The sequence below is a fragment of the Leuresthes tenuis genome, unplaced genomic scaffold (assembly GCF_036924035.1).
Source record: "Leuresthes tenuis unplaced genomic scaffold, fLeuTen1.0.hap1 SCAF_14, whole genome shotgun sequence".
NCBI lineage: Eukaryota > Metazoa > Chordata > Actinopteri > Atheriniformes > Atherinopsidae > Leuresthes > Leuresthes tenuis.
This window is the reverse complement of record NW_027325368.1, coordinates 34,491,606-34,501,877: the sequence shown is the minus strand read 5'-3', so window position 1 is coordinate 34,501,877 and position 10,272 is coordinate 34,491,606. Positions and strand designations below refer to the sequence as shown.

General features: G+C 42.1%; 1 protein-coding gene across 1 annotated transcript; it reads left to right on the top strand.

Moving 5' to 3' along the window:
- Positions 1-5,963: 5,963 nt before the first annotated feature.
- On the top strand, positions 5,964-10,067 carry LOC140268850 (homeobox protein engrailed-2b-like). The gene is made up of 2 exons (XM_072363841.1): positions 5,964-6,751; positions 8,446-10,067. Exons 1-2 carry the CDS (start codon positions 6,283-6,285, stop codon positions 8,760-8,762), a joined length of 786 nt encoding a protein of 261 aa, XP_072219942.1. The 5' UTR covers positions 5,964-6,282; the 3' UTR covers positions 8,763-10,067.
- The last annotated feature ends 205 nt before the right edge of the window (positions 10,068-10,272 follow it).

Here is a 10,272-nt window from a genome sequence, read left to right as displayed (position 1 = left end):
CACCCTCTCTACCTTTAAGATCAGGCTGAAACTTTCCTTTCTGATAAAGCTCATAGTTAGGGATGGCTCAGGTGACCCTGAAACATCCCATAGTTAAGCTACTATAGGCTTAGACTGCTGGGGGAGCTCCCATGATGCACCTCTCCTCCCTCCATGTACATATGACATTATTGTTGTCATTAACTTGTGTTTCTCTCTCTCAGCAGGTATCTCTGGCCTGGTGTTACGCTGCTTGTTGTCCCCTCTTTCCTGTCCTCTCAGCAGGTATCTTTGGCCTGGTGTTACGCTGCTTGTTGTCCCCTCTTTCCTGTCCTAGGGGTATGGATCGAAGAGAAGTTTTGGTGCTATCTTGGTGGTTTCCTTGGCTAGGCTACTTTTTTTTTCAAATTGGCTCGGTGTGTATGAATTGGACTAATTTGGAATTTTTTAATGGGATTTGATCAGATTATGACCATATTACAATGAATTGGATACAAATTGGATTGTGTCTTTTATGTGTCCTGAGATTACATTTCTTGTAATTTGGCGCTATGTAAACAAAATTTAAATAAATTGAATTGAATTGAACTTTGCACCAGATGAGCCAAGTCTTATTTGTTAGGAAGAGAAAGATGATATGGTGAGACTTAAAGGCAAAAGAAACTTACTTTTAAAGATACTCGTGAGTCATACCACACCTCAGTGAGATTGACTGCCAATGTATTCTCTGTGGATTGAATATAGTCTTCCAGCTGTCATAGAGCAAATATACATTTTAGTACCAAGGTGTTGATTAAAAAAGAAAGTGTGATGTGCAACAGTCATAGTAGAGAGAAGGAAACCAGAAACTAATAGAAAAATTCCCCAGGGTTTTACAGACAGTGGTATGTGCTGGCACTCAGATTCAATTAGTACGACTAGATTAAAAAGATGAAGCCCTGCTGTTTTAATTAGGGCATTTTAAAGGAGGATTTTAACTGGAAAAATAACAGCCTTTGCCTGATGGATAGTGGAATTTGGTGGGAGAGAGTATCATAAATGAGATAAAATGGTCTAGATTATGTTGCTGATGTGGGCTGAATGCCATGCTTTTAAGATCACTACTTTACAAATGTCTTCAGACAAATCATTTGCATTGTGACCTATTAATCTGATGGTGAGACAGGATTGAGGAGCCAGACAGGAATCTAAAATGAAAAGCTAACAACGTGGGCTGGGATAAAAGTCAGTCCCTCTAAATCCGAGGCCTTGGTTCTCAATAGGAGAGGGGTTGAGTGCTTCCTCTGGGTTGGAGATTGGTCATGGCCTCAAGTGGAGGAGTTTAAGTATCCAAGGATCTTGTTCTCGAAATTTAGAATGAAGTATTGTGTTACTCCAACCAACAATCACCTAATCTTTTACATATCTTTAACAAAAACAAGACAAAAGAGATGACTGAGGATCTTCAAAAGGAAGCTGTTCATCAGAAGGGACTAAACCAGGGATGTCCAAAGTTGATCCTCGAAGGCCGTTGTCCTGCAGGTTTTAGATGTTTCCCTACTTCAACACACTTGGATCGGATATGGACATCCCTGGACTAAACAGACTCTAGTTCTAAGGAAGCTAAGGTTCCTTTATGTCGAAACTGAGATGTTTTAATATCTTCAAGTTTTTTGTGGAGTATAATCTGCTTTGCAGCATCTGTTGGGGCAAACTGAACAAACAAGGATGGCTCTGTGCTGGGGACTGCTCTGGGGCTTATTGTAAAAAGAGGAATGCTGCACAGGTTGATCACACACTGACCGTCCTCTACACATCATAGTGATCAAAGAGATTCTGGTCCTCCTCTTTACAAATTGTAATTTTAGGAAATATCCCTCTCAGCTGGATTGTACTGAAATTAATTAGATTATTTTAATTTCTTGCGTTATAATTCAACTCAGTTGGTTTATATTTAATGAGATTTGAATGGAACTTTATCCAGTGCCCCAACATTACTAATGATGATTTGTTGTGAATTAGCACTATATATAAATAAATTGATTTGATTTAAAGTTCAATTAAATTGGGGCCTTTCCAGCCCAGTCACACAACCTCATACAATGATTCTCTGTGGCAGGTCAGGGGTCTTCATACTTCTTTACCCTTTTATTTATTCTATGTTATACTTTCTTTGGGGAAGTAACAGATTTTCCATTATAAATGCAACATAACATTTTTCCATGATTGTATGCAGTCATACTCAATGTGGGAACATGAATTTGAAATCAGCTTTTTCCACAGACAATCTACAGTTCCTCGTACAAAAAATACCGATCATTGGACTAAAATATTGTGGAAGAAAACACTCTATCATACATATTTATTATGTCAACATTGATGATGGCTTTCCTTTGTTCTTTGGCCTCTGTGCGAGCAGCATTCAACACTGTTTAGTGTGGTACTGAAACCAACCAACACATCTAGGTGTAAAGTCTCTACATTGGAAGAAACAAACATTTTAGTCAGTCTACTGCTACAGAACCCAGGGTGTTCTGCATCCTTCATTTCTACAAAGGAGGAAGATAGAAGGGCTTTAAAAGAAAAAGCAGTGGAGCAAAACCCTCCTTTGTCAGCCAGCACCCCTGTGAACTCATGCAGGACGGTGCAATGGCCCAGGATGCCAAGCTCCGCTGGAGCCTGGGAAGCCGTCAGCCTGGCCTGGAACGACAATCTGGAGGATTAGGCAGGAACTGATAGCAAAAAGCCTTCTCTCAGCCTTTTGAACCTGCTGTCAGAGACCAGGAGACAAAGAAACAGATCTGAGTGCTACTAAAGTAGGGGGCAAACGCGGAGGACAAGACGTGGGAGTGTTTTGGGACAGCAACTTTGTGACTTCATGTTCCTGTCTTCCGTGTCTTTTGTCTTGTAACTTTAAAAGTAATGTAACTTCATATTTTTACTTTTACACAAACTGTCCTGGTGGATACACTTGAAGATGAAGTCACCTAATTTAATCCATTCGTCAGATCCTATAACTAAATATAATGCAGAGTTTGCTGAATTTGAATGATATTTAATTTTAAATAGAAAGATGTCAATTAGAATATAGATTTTCCACCCATCCACCCATTCCCTGTAGCTTCTTTTCTCAGTTCAGGATTATGGGGGTGTGGGGTTGAGCCATCAGGTGAGAGGCAGAGTACACCTGAACAGGTCAGATGTCCATCACTGGACCCCACGGAGACAAACAGACATGCACACACACACACTTACTCCAATGGTCAATTTACAGTCACAAAGTAACCTAACATTCAATTCAATTTTTTTCTTTTTTTGTATAAATCACAACAAATGTCATTTCAGGGCATTTCAAAGATACAATGAAGTATGCATGTTTTAGAATGGTGGGAGGAAGTCAGAGCACCCGAGAATGACATGTTCTCCAGACAGAAATAACCCAGCCATTATTATTCTTATCATTATAAGAATAATAATGATAAGAATAATATTCTTATCATTATTCTTATCATTATTATCACTATTGTTATTATTATCTTACCTTATATCAAGTTATCAAGTTAACTCCTTCATGTCTGACTTTCTTAGAGCAACCACAGTAGGTTAGAAAATGCAACAGATAATTGAACAACTTCTCTGCTCTGTGAAGCTGACTGATTGGCCTTTCACTGTTTGTATAGTAAATTTATGGCTAGAGATGGCAATAAGTGAGGAGAAAAAACTCTGAGAGGATCCGTTATAATTCTGTTCAAGATAGTTGAAAATTCAACAGTCAGTGAAGTGGTTCAGGGAGATAATGGATTCAAAGTGCAAATTAAATGTAAAGAAAATATAACTCTGAGAGGCTTAAATTGCAGACTACAAATAGAGTTGGATTTTGTTTCCTCCAGCAAGTTGAACTGAATCCTGTGGCAGGAGTCAGTGTGGTTCATGGCACTGCTGACCTGCAGGGGAAGTTTTCAGAGGAAAGCATCGTGAACTGTGTGCTTTAAAGACAGCTCCGGGATGCTTACTTTGGAACTGTTTGAAAGGTCAGCCATGACATGCTCAGTTTGACTGATATATTCACATTCATGCCTCAGTGCTGTCTTTGTCACCTGATCTTCTTTAGTGGAAGTCCTACAGTAAAAGATGGAGTTGATGCCAGTCTGAGCTTGGACTCATGTTTTACCTCAAGTTTGTTTCAAAAGGATTTTTTTTTATCTTCCTGCCTCAGTGACAGTCAGCTGTCTTTTAAAAAACATAGTTGTTATACTTATAGTTTGTGAGTGTTATCAGCAGTGGAGGTCTGGGTTCAGGCAGCTTTTTTATTCCTCTCTGCTGTGATTATTGTGTGTCCTTGCACTAATTCTCCGTCTCTGCTTAAATAGCTCACAGAGAGGAACAGGAAGTGTCTAACCTCAGAACTCTCACCCTGTCCCCCTCCGGGAGGTTTTGTATGAGACAGGAAGCTGATGGTCCTGGCTGACCTTTGCTTTGTCCTTTGACTCATCTCACATCTGGGAAGCAGCACACTGTCGCTGACCGCAGCTTCCAGTGCCATAAGCCTGCTACTAATACCGCTACAGATAGAACTAATATTGAAGATGTTGTCTCTGCTCAGTGAGATGTGTCATATGCTGGCATTTTATCTTCAAATATCAAGCCATCATCCTTCAACCGAGCTGACATTTGTTTCTGTGATACTGCATGTTCTGATTAATGCTGAAAGCCTTGAGGGATATTCTGTCACAATGTATGATCCAAGTTGAGGCATGTCACATTGGTGCTGAAGAAAGAATCCCTAGAACCTTTGTGGGATTTCCCACTGAGCTGGACTGATCATTTGGACAGCTTCTCAGCTGTATAGGTCGGACTGAACAGGTCCTTGTGCAGGGTGTAAAGGTTTCAGCTCTGTTTGATCCTCACATTTCATCCCTTCACACTGTGCCTGAATGTGAATATGTGAATATGTGTATACAGCCCGACACGAGCGCACAGCTGGATCCAGAGGTGAGGCTTTCATGCCAACAGCAGCAGTGTGCGTGTGTGTGTGCACGTGTGTGTGCAGCCCCACAGCAGGCCGGTTCCCATGGAACTCATGGAGGACCAGTTGTTCTTCAAATATACCTGGTGTTTATGTAGAAGTAAACACAAACAAGTGAGTGAATGAATGAGGTGGAGGAAACGATGGATGACTGAGTGACAGCTTGGTCTGGTAGAGCAGCTTCAGTCTACCACAACTACACCTCAGCTGTGTTTTCAATTTCAGAAACTCTGGATTATCTTGGAGGATGCCCTAAAATGTCTACATTATTCATTTAGATTTAGATTTTTTTCATTTGAAGGAATCCTAATTTGAACTTTAACAGGCAACATAGGCAACATACCAATATGTTGACTTTTAAAAAACTTCCCAAAAGAACAACTTCTCAGTGGAAGTACTTAGAATGTGTTTTTTTTTACTGATAAAAAAAGATAAATCAGATAAACCAGTGAGGGCTATGTACCACAGGACACTTCTACTGCTGCTGCTGTCTTGTTATTTAGCAGATGTCTGACATGGACAGAAATCCAATCTCACCCAGCTGTGATGATGTGTCACTGTGATGAAAAAGTTCACCTCAGGGGATGATGGTTTTCTTTAGCCTTAATGTGGGACCCGGAGATTCATCTGCGACCCTCTAAACGTGTAAAGTGTTCATGGAGACTCAAAGTGAGTGGGCTGACAGCACACCCCACAGCTGAGCATCACTCAGTACTAACAGACATTTCCGTTGTACCCTGAACGCATCTAAAACTGCCCGTGTGGATTGGATTAATCTGCGCCTTCAGGGAATTACGGGAACCTCACATGACACAATCTCTGCAGGTCTATTGGTCTGAGGCACGTGTCTGAAAGACCCGTAGTACAACGTCACCGTGGGGTCTTGCGGCCAATCAGAAATAGGAACCAAAATCTGTAGTGAAAGTATTTGAGCGGTGTCTTTATCAGAGCTGTTTATTTCTGCTGGAGGCGTTAATAATTGTGTGCAGGGATCTGGAAAAATGAAACAGACTTATTTTCCCAACTGGTTCCAGCAGGTTGAAATAAGCAGAAGTGAGTCCAAGTAACAGAAGGATGCTCGGACGACAGACTGCAGCATGATTGTTCTCAGCTAAACAACATACATCAACTACTATGTCAAAGAAACAATTCGTTTTTCTCATCGCCATTTTGTTTTTGTTTAGTTTTTTCTAAGTTCTAAACGCAGCCAATAATAAAGTAAAGGACAAGTATCAGCACACTGGAATTATTACTTTGGAGAGGGAAGCAGGAGCTGAGACTAATCAGACTTCATCATTATGGAGGAAAATGCTCGGCGAGACCCACAGCGCCCACAAAACTCCGGAGAGGAGTCCAACCGGGCCGTTCCGCCTCTCCTCCAACCACCCGTCAACCAGCAGTCCCACACCATCACCAACTTCTACATAGACAACATCTTAAGACCGGACTTCGGCCGAAAGAGAAAGGATGGGACCTCAGCTCGGGAAGGAGAAAGTGTGAGAATGAGAATAGGAGGAGGGGAGCTGACAGAGAGGAAGCCTTCCAAACCTGGCAACCCGCAGCACGGTGAAGAGGAGGACGACTCGGGAGCCCCCGACCACCAGCATCCGGACTCTGAAGCCAGGAGGCCCGACCTGATAGCCAGTGAGGCGGTGGTGGCGGGGACCCGCTGCCGCAGCCCCAAGGCCGGTGCGGCCCCGGCGGCCAAGCCGATGCTGTGGCCAGCCTGGGTGTATTGTACCAGGTACTCCGACCGTCCATCGTCAGGTTGGTGGGAAACGTTACTCATCCACTTTTAGCCAACCAAGTAAAAACAGAAAATTAGCGTCAAATAAAATCATTCTGTGGTTGTAGAAGTGTCAAACGGAATTTTCAAGTTAGTTATAAGACGGAAAATGTGAGGAAAACTCTTTCAGAAAGTTGTTAAAAAAAAAAAGAATCAATAGTTTCCAGTTAATAGACACCACCGAGATGAACGGATTAGCCTAATAAATGCCCCATACAGAACCGACAGTTTATTTAATAAATTAATGGAGCCTTTGAAAATAAATGAATAAATTGAACATTCTTGGAATAAAGCGCAGCCTCAATAATTCATCCGAGACAATATTTAGAAAACAGGAGTGAACTCCGAGTTTCTGCTTCGATATAAATAAATAAAACTAATGTCTCACTCATCCAAAGTCTTTATTCAAACTAATATAGGATAAATAACGGCTTCTACATGATGTATGTGTAGAAATTAAGTTTAACGCCATTGTTCGTCCTCTTCTTTGTTAATATTTCATTAGCATTTTTTTTTTACAAAGGGGGAGGGTGGGGGCAAAAAGTGAGGGCCCAAAAAATGGTTTCAGAGAGCTAATGTGAAATGGCTCTAAAGCTTTCTTTTCTTTTTCTCTCCCACGAGCAGCTAAAAAGCTTCGATTTCCCACCACGTTCCCATTTTGGTGTGTCCGGTCATTTTCAGGTTTTTCAGAGTTAAACGTGTTTGTTCTGGTGCAGCTGAAGCTAAAATAGGAGAAACAGGTGAATGAACCCAGGCCGCAGACTGTGAACGCGAGTTTCCCTTTGTCACAATTTAAAGACGCGCAGCTGCAGGAAAAGTGGCCTTTTAAAAGCTTCATATATTTATTGTGTTATTGACTTATTCGTTCATTCATTCACTTGTGTGGAAATGTGTGGCAGGTTTTCCCGCATTATTTCCTCGTCTGCTGACCCCACGAGCTCCTCTCGCAGGTGAACTGATGGATTTAAACTGATGGCGGCTGTTTTTACACTGCAGCTTTCTGTCGCTTCATGACCCAACCGTGTCAACCTGAGGGTGGACAGCTTTCTGTTCGTTTTCAATAATTATTCTTTAAAAAATGTTGTTCCTATGGTAACAGTTAGGGAAAGTGGCGCCTAACTCCACCATCTTCCATGGTTCTTAACCCCACCCCCATCACCCTCCTCCCCCCTGTAGCAGCCACAGCAGTCAGATGGCCCGTTAACACTGAATATCCTCATTGATACCTGAGAAATTCAGACTTCTGTACAGCTGTTGGCTAAAACATCCCATCAGATGGATGTGCTCAGTGTCACACACTGCTTTAAATCAACGGACCGTGTCCGTATGCTTCAGAAACACAATCACTTAAAATTAACTAATACCGAATTAGATATTAGATATATATATATACATTTATATATTCATTTATTTCTTTTATATATATATATATATATATATATATATATATATATATATATATATATATATGTATACAGTTGTTGTCATTTTCTTGGCGGATTCGTTCAGAGGTTTTTCACATAAATAAAATCATTCAGCAGTTAAACTCGTGTGATCACTGTCAGCTCACATTTATTTGTTAAAGAAGCCTCTTTGCCCCAAAAAGCTCACTTTTGTTTTAAAAAGTCAGAAATAAGAACCTAACCATTTGATTTTGTTTCCACATCCACACAAGGGCCCAGATCCCGCAAGCCGAAGAAAGCGTCGTCTCCGAGTAAAGACGACAAGCGGCCCCGGACGGCCTTCACGGCGGAGCAGCTCCACCGGCTGAAAACGGAGTTCCAGAACAACCACTACCTTACCGAGCAGCGGAGGCAGAGCCTGGCGCGGGACCTTGGCCTTAACGAGTCTCAGATCAAAATCTGGTTTCAGAACAAACGGGCCAAAATCAAAAAATCCTCCGGGAATAAAAACTCTCTTGCACTGCATCTGATGGCGCAGGGACTGTACAACCACACCGCAGCCAAGGACGGGCGCTCGGACAGCGAGTAGGGCACGCCGGGGCGGCAATAAAACCACTAAAAAACCAGCAGGTGTATACATGCCCAGCCAGAGACGATGATGTTATATTTATGTGTCGTATGTGTGCGTGTGTGTGTGCAGACTATGCACGTGCAGACAGGTCTGCAATTCTAACGATGTCCAATACAAGTGAAAGACGGTGCTGCGTTCTGTGGGACAGAGGAGTTGGGTTGAGGGTGTGCTGATGGGCCTACAGTACTGATTCGGACTGGTTCAGACAGTGATCCATAAGCTCACACTTTGTGGGCCACATCTTCAAAAAGAACCTTCTAGAAAAGAAGAATTCAATGATAGGCCCACGAAAGAACCGTTTACACAGATGTAAAATCTGAGGGAATTTATGCCAATTTTTACTTATAACTTGGATCATTTTCAGTTTTTTCAGTCTTCTAAAATAAAAAGTCTGGTGTTCGGATACCTGCAAGCTACAGAAACGCGGGGGCGCATAGGTGCCCCCCCAGATAATAGACCATCGAAGTTCAGTTCAGTCAAAACCCAAAGTTGAGAGACTGTCAGGATTGTTTGTGACGCTGCCGGAACATTTACAGAATTGAGCTGGGTTCTGTAAACCTGAGGAAGGTGCGCCGTGACACGTCCTGCGGCCCGTGTCCCTCCGCCGTCTGAAAGTGTGTGGTGTGAAAATGAGGTGCTGAAATCCAAAGAGTTTTTTTTCTTGCTGTATCCTGGAAACGGTGAGGTGAGGAAACAGCCAACCGTTCTGAGCTGTATCTCCTGAGCCTTCCTGCGGGCCCGGTTTTGCTCTGAGTTCCGGTGTCCGCGGCCCGGAACGGTGCCGTTACAGCTGCTTCTCTGTGAGGAGAGACGTTTTAACAAAGGACGCACACAAGCTTTTGAATTAATTTAGTGACTTAAAATGGAAAAAGTATTTGTGGTTGTTATCAAAGCACAGAGATTCTTTTTAAATTCCTCTTCAACCGTGTGCTGCCTTAAGGGAACCCCTCCAGCCATGCCTGGACCTGCAGTAGACCTACAGCTCGGTCCGTATACTGTTATTTATTTTTTAGAGGGGAAACGGGACCCTGCAGTTTACATAACTTATTTTTACGACGATCTTTGCTGGGTCCTATGAATGTGGATCCAAACCAAATGTTCGTCTTACAATGCAGTCAATTCATTTTATTTTCATGGACGGGCCTCTGCCTTAAAGTCCTGAGGACCGAGCAGCTTGGTTTTTTAAAGGTAGAACCATAGTACTCTTTCTTTTCAGCTCGAACTCTTTTTATATACAACATGTAAATCATTTATATAATGATGGTGGCGTGTAAATAAACAGCAACACAAATCTGACTGTTCAGAGGATTTTATTCAGCTGACACATCATGAGGAAATGTTTTACTAGACATGGTAAAGATCTGTACAATTTTACAGTGAGCTTGGTTTTCTTCTGAGTCCACTGATATTTTCTATAACCTGATTAAATATCATCAGCATGAGGGTGAGGCAGCTGAGAGATCTGTGA